Source organism: Artemia sp. Qi Xiang Cuo, chromosome 7 (genome assembly GCF_049724085.1).
Source record: "Artemia sp. Qi Xiang Cuo chromosome 7, ASM4972408v1, whole genome shotgun sequence".
In the NCBI taxonomy this organism is placed as follows: Eukaryota; Metazoa; Arthropoda; class Branchiopoda; order Anostraca; family Artemiidae; genus Artemia; species Artemia sp. Qi Xiang Cuo.
The window spans coordinates 24,926,536-24,946,867 of record NC_142800.1 but is presented as its reverse complement, the minus strand read 5'-3'; the positions used below and the strand labels follow the sequence as shown (position 1 = coordinate 24,946,867).

The 20,332-nt window shown below is 35.3% G+C and overlaps 1 protein-coding gene across 1 annotated transcript in view; it reads left to right on the top strand.

Moving 5' to 3' along the window:
- The window catches only part of hth (Meis homeobox homothorax), a 225,812-nt gene that overhangs the window by 112,438 nt on the left and 93,042 nt on the right, over positions 1-20,332 (top strand). Inside the window, exon 8 of the mRNA XM_089092120.1 lies at positions 448-522. Coding sequence (XP_088948246.1) covers positions 448-522 — 75 coding nt within the window. The remainder of the gene's footprint in view (positions 1-447; positions 523-20,332) is intronic.

Genomic DNA, 20,332 nt, shown 5'->3' with positions numbered 1-20,332 from the left:
CTTCCCTGAAATCCCACAATTTCCAAGATTTATTCTGGTGCTTCTATGTTTTTCATATTGGATTCAATAACAGCCTACTTCAAAAGACTGATTCCGTACAAGACTCAAAAAAGGGTTCAGGGGGGCCTACTTCCCTGAAATCCCACAATTTCCACGATTTATTCTGGTGCTTCTATGTTTTTCATATAGCTCGCCTGTTTTTGACGGTTTTACGAATTTGGCTTCCCTCTCCCCAAAGTGTGACTTTAATCTTGAGAAAATTCTGGAGTACGCGGCTGTTACTAATAAGGAAACTATAATAAGCTGATTTCCCCACAGTACTACTACTACTAACAACTCAAGACATCAATAAGCTGCCTGGGGCCAGCACAGCTACGCACGATCCTCCTCCATCCCATCTATTCTGATGCCATAAAAAATTATTAACCCATCTTATTCATTTTTCAGTCAAAAGTCGAGTAGCTGGTAGAACAAATGGACACAGTTATATGATGGACAGGTTTTTAGAAGGCCAAAACCCAGGTAAGACACAATTTATATAGCAATTAACGAAAGCAAACTCTTTATCGAAAACGTTATTATCAGTAATAAAAAAATAAGTTTCCTTTTATAGCGTAAGGACAGAATTGGCCGTCCTGTTTGTAGTGGCATTCCTTGTCTTATACCCTTTTAACATTTAATTATAGACGAAGTTAGATGAGGCACCGCATTGAGCAGAATATACATGAATTCCATCATAAACTTTAATATGCGTCATTAAAAGTGTCTGCTATTAACTCAATAAGCTTGGATGCTCAGCGTGTGTTGTATTTAACTGTAAATTTTCCATACATGTAACAGGGCTTTTAATACGTAAGACTTAAATTTTACATGAGCTGAGGCGCATGCGTACTTGAATTTACAACATTAGTTTTGGACACTATTAAATCGGGCGCGGCTTCATTAAAGTATCTACAGAAACCTGGTAGCTCCATTTCAATATAATTGGTAAATGAATAATTAAGCTCCTAATTAGATTGGACCCTAAAATGTATCTCTCTCTATTTAAGGTTAAACCACAGAGAAACAGCGGGACTACTTGTAAAAAGATCTCGTGATTCAGAACTTTTCATTGTTTTTATTGGCTTAATATTTAACACCAGAGAACCAATCAGATATCAAAAGGGCGGGTTGCATACCCCTCCAGAAACTACATTTCTTCAATGAATAATGTAATTGACCCACAAAAATACGTCACAGACATAAATAAACAAAATTGGAGGACACTTTTACCACGGAATTACAGGAAACTGATCTCCCCTTTTCTCCTTGACTAAATATATATTTTTTTTTACCACTCAAAATTTTCCAGAATCTAAGAAGTTACGATAGAATACTCTAGACGTCTATAGCAATGGTTCCCAACCAAGTTTGGGCTATTCACCGCCTAGGCATTTTTAAAGTTTAGATGCCCCCTTGATATTAAAATTGTTTTTATTCAAAGTTTTACGTGTAGGCTATTCACCTAAAGGAAGCTGTAAAGGTCATTAACTGGGTATCTCTTTTCAGGTCATTCTCTAAGCATATTTTATTCTAATCAAAAATACTGTCTGAATACAACACCTTCTATACAATGTTCTATACTACGTCATTGCAATACTATTATGTATTAATTTGCTCTTTAAATGTATATGAATGTAATTGCGCTGCCTATGATCATGCTCTGAAGTGGGTTAAAAAAAAGTTATCTTATGTTACGAGGTATATAAAACATGTATTTGAAATGTCATTCACGATAGTTTGAGACCTAGGCAAGACATGGGAGGCTCTATTGCATTTAATGCATTTAAGATCCCTGAAATTTGAGAAATTGCATATAAATAACTTCTAATACAGGGCTATAAATATAGGGCTGTAAATAAATACAAGGCTATAACAAATACAGGGCTATAAGAATATTTTCACAGTTGGACCCATGCTCAAGCCCAAAATGGTTTGACAATGTCTGTCATATCTTAAATATGGGGATAGTATTTTTAATAAGCAAATTGACTGATTATTGAGTGTGCATGACACACTGTTTCTTGGAGAAGGGCTACATGCACATTCGTGGAATTTGTTTTATCAGGAAAGAGGCGCAAGCCATTTCTTCTCTTTGCTGAATTTGTTTTGATCCGTCTTGAGGATTATCTCTGAAAATTACTTTGATACTTTCCCATTATATGGGCATCTACAAGGAAACCAGTCATGAAAAACCTGTTTTTGACGGGTTAATTAAATAGACGGCTTCAAAGTAATGAAATCCATAACATGGTTTTCATTGCGTATACGATATTTAAACTGTTGTTTTTTGGGGTTTAGGGGGGGGGGAGGTACCTAGTTTAGGTTAGGTTACGTATTTAATATATGCAATTCTTTACTCCTTACCCCATCCCTCTATTGTGCAATTATATAGCCCAAATTTGTTTATAAAATATTATATATTCATCCTATTTTATTTTATTTCATTAACATTAACCAAAATTGACTTTTTAGAAGTGCCCATATAATGGGAAAGTACAATTACTTTATATTTCCGGAATGTTTCAGGTCGATGTCCTCCTAAAAATCTGGAAACGTTAAAAAAATGTATTTTCTTTAAGTTCCATATAATGTGTCTATTTTCAACTTGTTTTTATTTGTGCCACTCCCCCCAAGGTACTTGACTTTATTTAACATAAATTTTGACTTTATTTAACATTATAAACATAAATATAAAACATTACAGATATAAATCATTACGCTAGGGAAAGTACGTACATATGACGGGTTCGGGTCCGGCCCCCTTCCGCAATTCTAACTTTTTGAATTTCTTGGCACTTCTTATTCAGATTATCCAATAGAATTTCTCTTTTTTATTTGCCTCCCCCTAAAAGACTCCTATATACGTACCTGCTCCATCCCCTTCATAATAAATTTATGTCTATTTGCTTCTGGAAGAGCCTTGGGTTGGCTGAAAAAAAAAATAGTTTCTTTCAGTTTTCATATAATGTGCCTGTTTTGTTCGTTTTCTTCAATATTACCACTCCTCCCCAAGTAGGTACAGAGGAGGATCGGGGCCCAACACTCTTCAGAAATTTTAACTTTACGAATTTCTGGGGGCTTTTTATTCAAATTATCAAATATATCCCCCCCCCATAAAAATTCTGCGCTAGTACCTGCTCCGCCCCCCACAAAAAAAAATTATGGACATTTTTCCTCTGGGAAAGTTTTGGATTGGCCTGTCTTTTCTTCAAATCTGTAAGATTTTTGATGCAGTTTTCTGTGATCATCATCTATTATGTCCATTTCTTTTTAAGTTGCCGAACGGTGACAGCGCAAATTTCTGAGAATTACAAGTGGAAGCGCCCATATTCTTCTTGATTTAATTTCACAATTGGAAATTCGGTTCAATTGCATCAAAATGCGATTGACAAGAATCCAACGATGATACGTTGAAAATTTTGAATTCATTTTAGTTTTTTTTTCAATGCATTCTGAATATTTGCGTGAGATAACTAAAAGGAAAATATATGACTAATCTTAAAAGAAAAATATGCATCAGTAAAATGTAATTGAAAGAAAATTATTATTTATAAGGCAATTCAATGGGGCTTGATTTAGAAAAGGAAGCAAAAAACGTTCCATCTGAAATGTTTGAAAATTATATAATATATTGTAAATTAGTAAATTATATAATAGTAAATTATATAATATGTTCTGAGGAAACATGTGTGCTTTCACAAGACAAAAATAATGTGAATATAGGAATTGACTTGCCTGAACCAAAATCTCAAGATTGGATGACAGTGGCGTGAATGGGGAGAGCCCTCCTCCCCCAGAATTTTTGAAAGTACTCTTTTTGGGGTATTTTTATTGTGAAATGTCCTTTTTGTGTCTTCGTTGAAAAAATGAAATAAATGAGAAATTTGACTCCCCCCCCCAGATATTGAAAAATCATTTTGCCCCCGTCCCTAAATTTTGGTGGATTAAGGCTGCTTTCGGATGACCCATTGTTGGAAGTTCGGGAATTTTAATTCCTGCATAGGAAACCTATTCTAGGACAAAAAAGATATTGTTTAATTTATTTGAAACTAGTAAAATTCTACAACATTTTGTCTATTTCTTTCAGTTTTACGCTGTGGTACTTTTTTCGTAACACACTTCGTGGTACAGGCCACATAATTGGCTTCTAAAATCCCACTAGTCTTCAATATGTTTTATATATTTTTTTAACCTTTCTTTGAAGGAGTTGACAGATGGCTCTGACAGAAAAGCTTCTTAGGTGGAGGTATACAATAGGATTTACAAAATCTGGACTTAGTATTTTTGGCAAGTGCCCTTCCCTAGATGTCTCCTCTCACTGATAAATCAGAGCAAGCCATTTGTCTTATTCAGCAAATCTTTCCCACTCCTCAAAAATTGAAGCGCTTTAAAAGCTCGCATAATCTCTGTGCAATGTTGCTTTCAACTGTGACGCAAATTAATGTCCATTTGACGTGTATGGTGCATCCATAAAACATCGTTCATTTGTCCGTATGCTAATGAAACGTGCAATATGGCTCGGTTGTCCGATTCTCTGGACCACCCACCAAGGATCCCTCTCAATTTATTGCTGTGGTTTTCAATAGTAGAACACTCAGTTCAGTCAGCCGGGACACTTTTTCGCACTTTTCGTGATGTGTGGGCTCCATAAATCTGAGAAAAAAGGGGGTTCGGAGCCCCCTTGTACGATGAGTACCTCATTCGACATGGGTATTCAAAGTGAACGATTGTAAGAAAAAGTATTACGCTTTAAAATGATTTGGTTCACTATTTACCTTTACTCGATATAAGAAGACCATCAGAGTTGTGCATGTTGACGCATGATTCTTTCTCGTGACTGCAATCGAAATAAGAGTGATAATTTCTTTCTTTTTTTTATTTATTTTGTAGAAAATGTACGGTTATCATACTATAGAAAATAACTAGCTTCAGTAGCCTAAACAGAGCAAAGATATAACAAATATAAATTGTGTAATTAACTTGGCTTATAACTGCAGCTTTTAAAGCATAAAGTGAAAATCAAAATGGGAAATACTGCATTAACGAAAAAGAATTACTTTCCATGCTAAGCCAACATAAGCCAAGTTAGTTACACAATTTATATTTGTTATATCTTTGCTCTATGCTTAGTTTATCATTAACACCTGGTGAATACTATAATTCGAGCACTATTAATACTTTCTTATTTGTTCACCAAATTGTTGTTTATTTTTCCGGACAGTATGAAATGCGTAATATCTAACTATATAATTGGTGAGTGCTCGTAAGGTCCGGCCAATCGCTAATCTTCAGCTGTGAACACAATGTTATGACCTAATACAAAAGTCACTTGAAGCCTGAAGCCAAGCGAGTTTTTCTCATTGTACCTACAGTCAGAAGGTTTAATTTAGATAGAAATGAATTATATACGCAGAACTAGTAGGTCTACTCTTTTTCAGGAAATCGAGTTGAAACTGAGGAATTTTTTTTTAGGATAGAGGTGGTAAGGGGACTTCAAATTTTGTGTTGGGGGAACAGAGATGAAATGTATTTTGTCCAGTCCTCGCAAAAGAGTGTACACTATGGTTTGTTTTCTTGGAGCGGGAGGGGAGTCTGATGCTTTCAAAATTGTATTTTTGATTCCGAATTTCTGGTTTTTCTAGTGCTTCCCAAACATCCCTACGGGAGATTCCTGTGAACTAATTTCAGGGGGGAGCCCCCCTCCTCCTTACCTGAACCATTCCAAAAAAGGGTTTGCTAGTCACCGCACATTTTAAAATAGATCCGACATTGAAAAAGAGGTTTCGAGTTTTGCTGAGCTCGTTAGGTGTCCAGGATACGATAAAAACAATTTTGGTATTAAAGGTTCCAATTTCTAGCTATTTCTGTAAGTGAGATACAATACAATGGTGACAGTGGTCAAGCATGGTTCTGAAACGTGGGCGTTCCGAAAGACGGAGGATGGTTTGTTAGGTGTTTTCCAGAGGAATTCTCTACCTCTTTCTAGGGCTGTAATGAGATAAAGGTTGAAATAGCTAGGATAAGTTCTTCGGATGAAGGATGACAGATTGTCGAAGATCGTTCTTTTTGACCAACCATCTAGGGCCAAACGAAAAGTAGGTCGTCCCCGAATGGGATGGGAGGTGATCGTAGAGAAGGGTTTAAGGGAAATTAAAACTTCTTTAGAAGGCGTAAAGATGGAGACTTTGAATAGATTAAGGTGGAGGAAGGGCATGCGTAGCTGTGTTGGCCTTGTGCGGCATGGTGCTGCAGTGAGTTGTTAGTAGCAGTTAGTTTGTTACTTACATTTTTTGAATGAGTGGGATTTAAGGCCAACTTTTCAAAGAAAAAAAAAAAAAAAACCAAAGCCGCCTTCTTTCTGGTTAGTTATATTTGAAAATTCGAGGACCAAATGAGGAAACCTCTTAACATTTTTTATGAATCCCAGCGCCATATCCAGCTTTTTTTTTGGGGGGGGGGGTAAAAAAATATCTAAAATGTATTTTATGCATTTTATTACGTATCCAAGTCCGACAAACATTTTTTTTTGGGGGGGGGAGAGGGTCAAACCGTTAAACCCCTCCCTTGAATACGGCCTTGATGATTCCTTAATTTAAATACGTTCGGCCTTGATGATTCCTTAGTTTTAAATGCATTTAAATAGTTAAGCGAAACTGATTATTTTGTTTTAACCTTTATGCACGATGATACGTGTGCGATAATAACTTGGCCGACATTAATTCCTCGCAAGAGGCTTTATAGTGGACCTGTGTCTCAACATCAAATTACAGCTATTATCTCTTGAGCTTCATGATTACATTTCAAAGTTCGGCTAAGCCAAGAGCAGAATCCTAAGGGTATATTATCAACTCTTTTCTTACTCGTAAAGTCCAAAACAACTCCGTATTTTTTACTCCAATTTTAAGTGTTGTTACTTGAAGGAAGTCGGTTAGTTTTTATGACAGATGGTAAATGACATTGTCTTATAAAAAGCAAAAACTCTCATGAACTCATTAAAGAAAGGTCGTGCGCCAAATCATAGAGATAAAATAAACTCATGTAGAATTTGAGCTGTTTTCCAAAAGTTTTCTTTACTGACAGCGAAAGGATCCATCAAAAGCAGTCTTAGGAACATTGAATATGGGAATATTGAATTTTTGGATATTAAGTTTGGTAACCTTAGAAAATGGGAATTGGTTTTAATGCAAATTAACATATGTGGGCCTATTCACGAGAATATGAGAAAGCCTGAAGTACTGTCTGATCCCCCCCCCCTCAAGAATTTTTGGGAAAGATTTTAATATGCAAAACCTGGCTATTTTAACCAGATTATAGGCAGGAAGTGGGATGTCGGGCCATATTCTTTCGAAATTCCAAGATGTTTAATTCCCCCGTTATTTCCTACACTTTTCATTTAATTCACCTCTATTTTAACTTTAGTTTACCCCCTTTCTGAAAACAAGTTCGGAGTAATTGTTTCAGTTTGGCCCAGGAAAGTGGTGCCAGACCCGCTCCTCCCCCCCCCCCCCCACACACACACACAAAAATGTGTCCTCTGGAAAAAAATCTTTAGATCCCCTTAACAAAATTAGTAAAAATGTAACTTTAACAGTGAAAAACATTACATCAAAACTATATGTAACTGGTGCATTTTTCCCCTTGGAAGTGAAGGTCTTTATTTTCAAGAGGTAGGAAATGTTGATTTATCAAGCAATCAGTCCAAGACGTGTAGTTATAAGGCATGTCAAAATATTGCTTGTTGTAGTATTTTATACATAATAATGATTATTATATTATATATACTTTTAAGTGGGTTTGATGGAAATAACAAATCAATTCAAGATAAATCTACTCGTGAGCTAAGAGGAACAGATGGTGGAATGCATGCTATAAACAGGATATGAGCCTAGAGGTGTCGAATGCTCAATCATCGCCACGATTTTCAAACAATATTGGGAAACAAGGCTCTTTATTTTGTCGTTTTCTTGTTAATGATGTTTTGTTTATAGAACTCCCCGTAGGTGAGACTTACTAGTGGATAATTTTAAACTTATGATTTCGAGGTGTTAACGGCAGAAAGTGTTTTTAATGGCAGTATGTACACATATTTTATTTACGGGGGGGGGGGGGGCTTTTAACTACGGCAGATAAAAGTTGCATTGTGCAAAACTGTGGAAAATATAAGATTTCGGATAAACAACCCCTAGGTGCGTCTACGTGTATAATACAGCAGCCTACTTTGGGATATTCTTCCCAAAACCTTGATTCTACATTTTTTGGGAAAGTAATAATTTTAGGTGTTTGTCAGCACATTTTCCGGTTTCTTCTACATATATAGGCCTACACATATATAAATATATATATATATATATATATATATATATATATATATATATATATATATATATATATATACATTCCAAGGATTTTTTTTTGGGGGGGGGGGGGGTTACAAAAGGGCTCTTTTCGGTTTACAAAGAAAAACTTTGAAAAACATGAAAAATTTGTTTATATTCATTTTTGTTACGTTTTTACGTCTTCGACAAACTTTTTTTTGGCGGTGGTATATATATATATATATATATATATATATATATATATATATATATATATATATATATATATATATATATATATATATATATATATATATATATATATATATATATATATATATATATATTATATATATATATAAGGGAAAGAAAGTCACATATTCTATAAAAAGGACAGGGGTTACAGTATATCCAAGTTGAATAGTTTAAAATTGACTACTCCAACAAACAGACATATATGTAGGTAAGGGAAGAGAATTCGGGCCTGATTCTCATCTCAATCTCAATGTTTTTGCGATTGATACCCTCCATCCTAGTAGTGTCACCCAACCCCGAATGACATTCATATGTATGTGCCTGCGGGCGATCATCTTTGTTATTCAGATTTTCATAGTGCATTTTAGGAAGGCAAGTAATTCAAAGAATTACCGAACATACTCTTCACTTAGCACCTTTTATTTTTGATTTTGCATACTTTGAAACCGCCCTCCAATTGAGGCACTCCTTGAACAACCATCAAAATTTCAATTTTAAAAATTACTCATTCTAGCTAGACTGCTTGGCGACCCGAGTGATTTCTTAAGAACCTTATTTTTCCATTTTGATGATTCCGATCTACAATCACGGCGTGTACTAGTTAAAATGCCTTTTCTATTTTTTGTTATCCTTTTTCGACACTTATCAAACGGAGTCTTTTAAAACTCAGGTTTCAGAGTTAATTAAGGGATTGCTATGTTGTATGCCCGACTGCTCTCATAATTTAACCACTGGGCCGCCATACTTGGCAGGTGTGTGATGAACGTAGAAGTCATCATGAACGATGCTTAAAATGCAAATTTCAAAGTCTTTAGGCATTAGCTCACAATTTGAAAATTGGATGTAGATTGAATTGCTTTTAAAAGCTTATTTGCCGCTTTGTTTTTTTATTCTTATTCTTTGTAATTACAAGCCTAATGATTGTTCATACCAGGGAACAGGCAGAAACATGCTTCAGATACTTGGATTAACAGTATTTGGTCTTTAATTTTCTTCCATATCTCCTCAAATTAAAGTAAGACTATAGTAAACAAATTTTATGTAGAAGACCTTTCGCAATGCCATTGGTTGGCTATGAAATAGTCATATTTACATGTCGATGCTGTGGTGCAGCCAGAATAACGAGTTGGGAGGGGGGCTCAGATCTCTCAACCCCAACAAATCGAGATAACTGTGTGTGAATTTGTTTTTGACATATGAAATACCCACCGATAAATTAAAACCCTCAGAAATGAGCTAGCCATACCTAGGAGATTGGGGGCTTAGACTTTTACTTCTCTTGTTACCCTAAAATAGTATTTAAAGTTGACTTCGTTTATAACATATGACATTTTCGATGTCATAGGCTGGAGGTCAATATATGACATTTTCGAAAGAGAAGACAAGACTATACTCTTCCTCGTTGTAAATACTAATGTTCCTCTGCAAAACCCTATGCCTCCTCAAAGCCCCTTTAAGGACTCTAGGCCTTGTTGCCTGTTGAAGGCTGAGAGTCAATCCGTATCCAAGGAGGGGGGTTACCAGGTTATTTTTGTCTGACTCGTAGAAACGCAAACAAAAAGGAATATAAACAACTTTCTGGTGTGTTTTGCAAGGTTTTTTTGTAAGCCCCCTCCCTTCAAAAAAAATACCCCCCACCAAAAATCCTTGATTTGCCCTTACTGTAGACTTTATAGATGACTAAAGCAGCATAGAGGCACGATTGAAACTTTTCTTAAAATTGGACTTGAAAGAGAATTTTTTGCTACTCCACCCCCCATCCTCCAGCAAGAAAAATTCCGATGTATTTCAATGTACTTTTTACTTGTTAGTTCTTTCTTTTGTCTAAGATATTGTGCTTTTATTTTTATTCTATTGTGCTTCGCTCCATTTCCCAATTCTGATGTAGAATGTTGTTTAGACATTTTTTATTTCACCCCATACCGTACCTGTGAAACAGAGATAATGTCTTTTAATTTGGCCATAGCTTTGCCCTATTCGCTCTTTTCAATCGGGTGTAAAAGCAATTTTGAAAATGGGTCCTGGCAATCAATCAATGTCCTCCGCTTCCCCGTTTTGTGCTACGTAAATTCCCATATGGGGTGCCAATGGCTTGAACCTTCCATGAAATGACGCTGAACAGGGATAGATTGAAATGAAATAAGTAATAATCTTGAAAGCCTTATGTTTCTTTTTTGCTTCTTTTTCATCATTGGCTTCTATTGATTCCAGCAATTGGTCTTATTGCATTAGTAATGGTTGCTTATTTCCAGCGAAATGAAAGTTTTGTGTCATGATGACCACAATGCAGTAACTATAATGAGTTTCATGCAAGGCCTTATCTAGGGGGGATTAAGGGGTTTGACCCCTCCCCCCTAAATGTTTGTCTGACTCGTAATAACGTAACAAAAATGAATAGACCAATTTTTTATGCGGTTTTTAAAGTTTTTCTTGTTGCCCCCTCCCCTCAGACAAAATCCTGGATGCGTCCCTGGGCTTATGTATCAGTATAGGGGTGGATCTCCAACCCACGATTCGTGTAAAAATAAACTGTAAAGAACAGTATAGAGAATCAGTTGGTTTGTTATCTATAGCTCGGCTTTACAATTTGGTGTTAAAAATTAAGAAAAAGGGCTAATTCTTCTTTTTCTGTAGATTTATGCTGTTTGAAGCACTTTTATATTTGTCTCCCCTTTTCTGCCTGAGAGGTTCAAATCGAGGGATTGCCCACTTTTCCCCATCTAGTATACATCTCGGAGCACCACGCGTGTCGTACAGTTCAGCAACGTGTGGCACATTGTCTACAACACTTGACACAGTTTTGCCACACTTGGTCCACTTTTGCCTAACTTGGCACACGCTAGCTGCTGGTGTACGTTATCTCTCAAGTTGGTGACCCCTCAGTTCAAATAATAACAAATGCTAGAAAAAAGAGGAACATTTGTGTTATGTCCCCTCTGAATGTGCTCATGGCATCATCGGACCTTTTTCTGTTTTTTTTTTTTTTTTTTTTTTTTTTTTTTTTTTTTTTTTTTTTTTTTTAGGAAAAAAATACATATTTTTTGTTCTCCTTATTTTATTCAGCAGGCTCAGGTGATAATGGTTGTTTGAAAATAGGGCAGGTCTGTACTGTGGAACGTTTTCTGTTAGATGCAGGAGAAAATCTATTAACTGAGTTGTCTTTATTATCTATTAACTAGTCCTATTAACTATTATCTCCGTAAGTCTGGAAGCAAAACATCTAAATCCTGCCATAACCTTTGTTAAACGAAACTGTGGTCCTAAACTTGTAAAAAAAAAACCTTTACTGTGTCATTTTTGGAGCAAGTGGGACAGTGGCGTAATTTCGTCAAAATCCTGGGGGGGGGGGCAAAGTTGGATCAAACTTTCCAAATCAAATGAAAATGACAGTGAAAACTGAAAAATGGCCCATCTATTCCCATAAAGGCAAATATATACTAAAGAAAACTGACCTGTTTATCTGGATACTTGAGTTATGAAGGCTTGTCGTAGTTTTGACAAGTTTTTTTGCTGAAACTAAATTTCAGCTGGGGGGCAAACTGAGGTCCGAGGGGAAAAACTTGGCTCTGAAGGGGACAGTTGTCCCCCCACCTGCCCCATAGCAAATTACGCCCCTGCAGTGGGGACAGCTTCCTCCCCTATTTTCATAGAGTTCAAAATGTCAAACATGTTTATAAAAAAGGGGAAATTACTTTTTGGGTCTTGAAAAACAAGATAAAAAATTAAGATTCTCTGAAATATTATCATCGCCCAGAAAAATACCCATTCCTCCTCCATGTGGTAAACCGTTATTTACACCATTTAGAAAAAAACATAAATTGCAAGGACCCAGTTCCGTGGTTCTAGGGAACCCCAACACCATCTATCAAACAGTCAAAACATCAAAGTTTCCTTCTTCAGCAATAAAGCCATTTCGTACAGTTTACGAGCACTACAGAGAGTTTTATAGGGGTTTTATCCTTGGGAAAAATGTGGCAAACGAAATCATCGAGTTTTGTGGCACTATCATTGATTCTAATTGTGAAGTTTATAAGCTATAAACCTAGTTGAAGGTGGGAAGATTATAGCAAGGTTCGTCGATTTCTCGGTGATCCTTTGAGAACGTTAAGAAAAGGATTATGTTATGGGTTATGAATTTAAAAATGGAGTAGGGCTTTTGAAAAACATTTCCTTATTTTTTTTATCAAAACCTTTGAGGAAAAAGTTTGAACCTATGATATGTATATCTAGAGGAAGGATCCGTATTATAAAAGAAGGAATGGAAAAGTATATATTGTTAAAGTTGCAATAAAGTATATTGTTCACCGTGCTGGCGAACGGTGTGAATTTGATAAGGGTGGGCCGGGTGGTCTCGCTGGCGTACGTGCCTATAACTGTGTATTTTTAATATTGCAAAGGTTAATGCGCGTTAGTTTAAAAGAAATATTTTCGCTTTTAGGTGAAATTCTTTATTTAAAGATACAAAAGTCAAAGTAACTTGGTTTATAAATTTATGGGGGGAATCATACGGTATCGCTTTTTCACGTTATAGAAGTAGTGTTTGCAAGAAATATTTTAAATTAATTATTAAGAAAGCATATATTCATGTAAATGTGTAATTGTTAAATTTGTCTTATTTTTTAATTATTGTTGTTTCATAATTTATATCGTGACAACGACAATTTTTTTTTGACAATATTTTAGTGTCATAAATTGTCGAATTATGATAGTTTTGACAAATTAATGACAATTTTATTCAATACTGACAATTTTTGTCACAATTCTTATGAATGCCTAAATGTACAATTTGTATATATGTATGTTTAAATATGTTCAGCGGTCTTTGTGAAAATAATTTTGTGATGTTGAAAAATATCAAGATCAAAACTAATCAGAGACGTACGCTGGGGAGCCATAGGGCCCGGTACTCAAAATCCTAAATTTTCCTCAATTTCTGGGTGCTTCTTGTTCAAATTATGATATAAAATTTGTTTTTCTTTATCATTAACTAAAAAAAAACATTTTGCATGTGCCTGTATTTCTGAAATAAAATTAGTGAAATAAAATTAGAAAAAAAACTTTGGTGAAGATCTAGCATTGGGCCTTTTCAGAAGGAGACATGCTAGAACAAAAAGAAACACATTTTTATACTTCTAGTTTTACACTTATTTCCATGGTTTGGTTCGCGTTTTTGACAATTCATCCCCATCCTCCCTCTATTGGTCTTATGTATCCCTAGGCTACATAAAGAAACTAATCAAAAAATAATAGAATTCTTACTTTATAATATGCAGTAAGTATCGATAAACCATAATTCCTTGTGTTTTCCTATTTTTATTTATTTTTGTTTTAATAAGTTTTCGTCAAGTATTATTTTATTTTTTTATGCATAGTCTAAGTTTATATGAGATTCTTAGGGGGACTGGGGATGAATTGTCAAAAACCCAAATCAAACCATGAGAGTAAGCATAAAATTAGTAATATAAAAATGTGTCTCTTTTTGTTTTAACATGTCTCCTTTTGAAGAGGCCCAACCTTTACCAAAGCTTTTAACTATCGATACTTAAAAAGCTTTTTAGCTATTGAAGTATTTAAGGAGGAGGAGAGGGCAAGATGGTCCTTACTTTTGCCCGATGTGTGGAAGTATGGACGAGAGAGTTCTAACATGTCTGTTCTAACATGTCTCCTTCTGAAGTGTTAAATTTAGGACGATTTCGCAGGTTGGCATTGGAGCACAGAAGTAGATTTTGGTCATGGTTTCTGGACCTTTTAACTACGTTGAACAAAATGACTGTCTCAAAATTTTGATTGGTTGTGTTTCGGGAAATGGTTGGCTCGGGAGGGGGATTAGATGCCCTACAATTACTTTCGACTATTGAAAAGTACACTAGCCATTTCAATCTTAAATCGAAATATTTATGGACGAGAGAGTTCTAACATGTCTGTTCTGACATGTTTCCTTCTGAAGAGGCCCAATGCTAGACCTTTACCGAATCTTTTTACTATCGATATTTAAAAAGCTTCTTAACTGTTGAAATATTTAAGGAGGAGGAGAGGGCAAGATGGTCCTTACTTTTGCCCGATGTGTGGAAGTATGGACGAGAGAGTTCTAACATGTCTGTTCTAACATGTCTTCTTCTGAAGTGTTAAATTTAGGACGATTTCGCAGGTTGGCATTGGAGCACAGAAGTAGATTTTTGTAATTTCTGTTTTTCTTTGTTTATGTTATGTAATGTTTATGTAATGTCAGTATTTAAAAGTGAACTGTCCTTTTTGTTTTGTATTGCCATGGCCCTATGGCTTTCAGTACAATAAAACTTACTTACATTCTATTAAAAATCATTTTCGTACTGAAATCAAAGCATTGATTCCAGAAATCAATTTGTTTTTCTGTAGAGAGCAATTTAATTCACTCAATTTGGAGAATTTTCTTATAACCCATCCCTTTTCGTTTTTGACATTTGAGTGATTTCGCTGCTTAACCCCTTAGTGAGAGATTGAGAGCTGTAATTTTTCCTTGTCTCCAACTGTCGTGTGAAAAGAACGGGGTTACCAGAAAAATTGCCCACAACCAAGGGCTCATCCGACGTGCCATATGTCAAAACCAAATGTCTTCATTTGAATTTTTGAGCGGTGTAACGATGTGTGACAAATTTTTTACTCCCTGAAGTTTAGAAGATCATGAAAAATTGTAAAATGAGCATATAACGGATGTAAAAGAAACCGCATTTTTTGCTTTTCGCTCATTTGATCATCAGGGTAAAATCTATCTTCTTATAAATTATCTTCTGTTTAGTTGCCCGACTACATCCATCTTAAAGCTTGCACATACATGGCTTAGAACTGGGGGTGAGGGGATCAAAAGATTTTTAGTCGAGAAAATCTTAGGATGAAGATATTACACTTTTTGAGCAGAAAATTCCTCATTTTGTATTTTTTCTAGGAAAGTCTCCCATCTTACTTTCTTTTTCAAGAATGTATACTGTAGCTTTGCCCTTTCTTTCTAAAAAAAAAGAAAAAAAGAAAAAAAAAGAAAAGTAATGTTTTAGATTCAAAATGAATTTTGCTGGGATCTTATGCATAATCTTAGCTTTTAAAATTTATTCAAATTTGATGGAGGGGGAGGTAAATAAAAAAGAACATGGGATCTTTTCCGTTATACCCATAGGCTACCACTAATTTACTCGCATATTATGTTGCTTCAATGTACGGGTATTAAGTTGAAATACAAGAGTGACGTATGGCAAAATAAAGGGGAAGCATATATTTTGACCTATATATTTCATATTTGGGGGTAAAAGTGTAGTAAAACGCTGTTAGGAATGATATAAGTAATCCTGAAAATTCAAAAATACTTATATCATTCCTAAAAGCGATTCAAATTACTTTACCCTCTACCCCTATAAATACCCGTAAACGACTAAAATACATTTAAATATTGGCATAGACATAAAGGAAAAGATCCAAAAAGTGAATCATACGAGTATTTAGGAATCGGGGATTCGTAAAAATGTTAAGATCTTTAGGTGGGTGGTTGGGAATAATAACTCCTTCCTTCAGTGGACGTGCCTCATTATGAACAATAGTAATTTTTCTTATAACTTTCCCTGTGTTTTTCTTTCTATCGCTATAAATCAAGATTTTTTTTTCATTTTCAAAGCATGTCACTTACGTTATCGGATTTTAGGATTAGACCCTTCCGCTTAATCTGTTCGAGGGTCCAGTCGCTCGACAACATTTTTGGTTCGAAAATATACATTAAAATTCCTTAGCGGACAAGACATTAAACCCTTCAGGCCTAGTCCCGTGCCTTTGATCATTACTGATGTTATACACTCGCTCAAGTAGCTCTATAATTTCAAAATGTCGTTATAAAGATTTGAATCAGGATTGATTTATGAGGAATTATTTGGGATTCAACAATTATTGTACTACAAACCAACCTTATTTTTGACACTTTTGGTATAGGTACTATTACGCTCAAATATGTAGCGAGAAACTTGGCTTGTTTGTAGAGACTAAAAAAAGGGTTAAATTTTTTTTTTCGCTGATACCACAAGACTGACAGGAGTTGGCAAATACATTCACATCATTATTGTCCATAATATGATAAAGCAGGAATCAAAATTGGAAAAAATAACTAAAGTAGTTCCGTTGCGATGAAAAGTATTTGAAAAAAGGAGGAGGGGGCGAATTATTGGACTGTTACCAAGATATTCTTAATTGGGAAAAGAAATTAACAATAATCGTTTGGGATAAGGGCATACCCACAAGAAAATTGTGGCTTGAAAGTGGATTATTTGTATTTTTGACCCCATCCCTTTTGGATTAATGGTTCGAGGGAACCAGGAGTGTTACTTGCTATAGGGCAGGGGAAAAACGCCCCTAAACCTCAGTTTGCTTCCCAAACACCAGTTCGCCCCCAGTGGCGGATCCAGGATTTTTTTTGGGGGGGGGGGGCAAAATAGGTTGGTCCGAAAAAAAAATTTCAGGGGGGGGGGGTAAAATAGATTGATCCGATAAACTCGCATCAGGAGCAAGTTCAATTGAAGGAAACTTGAGTTAATTAAGTAAATTACACTACTTTTGACTACGCTAGGGAGCGCGCTCCCCCCTCGCCCTCCTCTGGATCCGCCACTGTTTGCCCCTCCTCATCTGAAATTTAGTTTCTTCAAAAATCTTGTCAAAACTAAGATAAGCCTCCATAATTCAAGCATCCACAGAAACGGGTCAGTTTTCTTTAGTATACTTTTGCCTCTGATACAATATGGCTCATTTTTCAGTTTTCACTGTCATTTTCGCTTGAATTAGGAAAATTTGCTACAACTTTGACCCCCCTCCCTTCTCCCCCCTAGGATTTTCACGAAATTACGCCACTGCTACTAACCAAAGTCATTTTTGACTGTTTTGGCACATTAGCATTATTACGCCCAGCATCAAGAAATTTAGCTATTTTATAAAACCAAAAAAGGATCAAGTCAACTTTTTTGCTGATACCACAAGATTGCTAGGGGCTGATAATAATATTCACATAAATTATGGCTTATAATGGAAGACAATCGATTGCGCACTGTTTGACGTAGATGCACGTCCGATGTACACAAATTTGTGATTCCAATGATGCCTTGAATACGTAACCCTTGTAATGGGGCATAATTTGCTGGGTCATCGAAAGGGGTTTAGTTCGGAGGTTCATCGTCCTGACTTATAATAAAATGAGTCTATTTGTTCGGTTCGGACAAGTATGCATGAAATTGCTTCAAAGGGGGGGGGGGGATGGAAATTTGAAAAAAATGCTCATATAAAGATGAAATTATATAGAAAATACGAAACTGAAGGAAAAACAGGGGAAGTCTTGAAATTTCGAGGAGACGTAAACGGAAGGATATCTCTCCTTGCGAACATACGTGGTAGGGCCATTTGGTTTTTATGTGAATTTCCTTAGTATATTCTATCTAAATGGGACCTGGATCACAAATTTATTAAGATATATATGGCCGAAGATATCTTTGGCTGAAATTATCTTTCTTTGGCCGAAAAAAGGAGGAAACTCAAGGCAATAGGTTTTGGTATATTGATTCTGAAAAATGTAGCAAAAACGAAATAAGTTCCTTTTACAGGTTTTGAAGAAATGTTTTAATTTTGTGACCATAGCATGCTATTTGGAGAATTGATTTCTTATTCAACTCTGCTATAGACATATAAATTGGAATCTGGAAGTCCGTTTTTAAATACAAGCTTGTTGACTCTTCTTTTTGTTTATTGTAATATACAGATCATGCACGTACCTAGAAAAGTCTTCGAACCCCTCTTCATTTTTAAGATTCTTACGATTTTTTCCATAGATCCTGATGTTTTTAGTTAATTCCCTTGTTTTCGGCGCTGTTTCTTTAATTTGATCCTTAAACACCGAATCGTTGCCTATATATCTACTGCACGCATACTCTTTTCAGATTTGAAAGCCGATTTGTTTTGGCATTTGGACTAAGATGAAACAAATGTTCTAAAAGTTTGTCTTATATTTAAAAAACGCCCTCGTATTGCCCCCACAGCTAGACTTCCAATGCTAAAAGCTCTTTTTTCCTCTTCTTTCTGTTTCTTGAAATATGTAGACTAGGCTTGTACATGGGGGACTTTCGAGACAGGCACGCATGAAGGTGTCCCTCGAAATCCTAAATTTTTCTGAATTTCCTGGCACTTCTTATTCAAATGTTTTTTTTTTTCATTGGGCCCCTCCCGAAAAAAATCATTCATAGCCTACATGTCTGCTTTGAAGCTGTAATTTCTACCAAAATTTCAAAATATTTAGCTCTTTCCCCTTTTCCAACTTTTCATGTGTCTCAAATAATCCCCCTGTTTTTTTTTTTTATTTTTTTTTATCCCAAAAAATCTTACTCCGTATGTCTATGGTGCGCAAATAGTCTTATATAGCTTTCGCTAAGAAAATCTAATCTAAATTTTTACATTATATTTCAAGAACGCCCTCGTATTGCACTCACAGCTGGATCTCTAATGTTAAATCTCTTTTGTACGCACAAAAAGAATATCCTTTTTACCGTATTAGGTGTATAGAAACACATAATAATAACTAAATAGAAAGTAATTGGAAGGTATATTGAAAGCTTATTTGGGGAGGGTGACGAGAATGCATAGGTGGGCGTCGACATTTCTGTCAGGTTTCAAGTTGCAAAAGAATTGTGAACATATTCAAAAAATAATGTGGATATTCAGTTCTCGTCAAATTTAAAAAGAGAATAGAAAGCACTTGCTTTCAATGGAATAGGGAGTAGAAAGCTCTTGGATTCTGTTGTTTCTTTACTTGTTGCATTTTTTTATTTCCTGTCTTGTCTGTAATTGTCCCCATAATTGTAAGAGTTTATTGTTCAGTTTTTGACAGTTCAGTATTCTTTCAGTGAATTTTTTTTTATTTCTTTCAAACTTTTATTGACAATTAAATCCTCTAGAGTGCACAAAACAGGTTGTAATTTTTTAACAATTGGATGGTCTTTTTTAAGACGATTTTTTTTGCCAAACGTTTGTCTTTTGGAAATAGTATATCTAATTTAGGATCTTCTACAGTCACGCCTTTTTGTTTTCTTATGGGTTTTTTTTGTATTCAATCAAATAAACTTCCTAACTATAGAAGAGTGGGTACTTTCCCATTATGTGGACACCTCTAAAAAGTCAAGTTTGGTTAATGCTAATGAAATAAAACAAAATAGGATGAATATATAATAGTTTATAAACTATAATAGTTTATTAATAGCTATATATTTGCACATTAGGGGGTGGGGGGGGGGGGGGTAAAGCATTGCATATATTAAATACGTAACCTAGCCTACCCTAGGTACCTTTTTCTCTCCCTAAACCCCAAAATACAACAGTTTAAATATTGTAAACTCGATGAGAAACCCCGTTCTTCGATTAATTTAGATAACAATTACCCGCTTTACGAGTCTCCATCACTGCATTCATTCGATTGTCTATAGCAGAGTTGTCCACATAATGGGAAAGTACCGAAGAGTGTATCTTCCGTTCAAAAAGTTAGGCCTAAGTATGGTATTTGAAGAAAAAATTGACTAATGAGATAAAATAAATTTGTATGAAATAATATACCAATATGTTTTCCAAACCAACGGACAAATTCTATGTCTACAGCCATCTTTTTAATTCCATAAAATACATATTAATTTAGTTTAAAAATCGAAATTAGCGACTACAATTACATTGTATTGATTCCC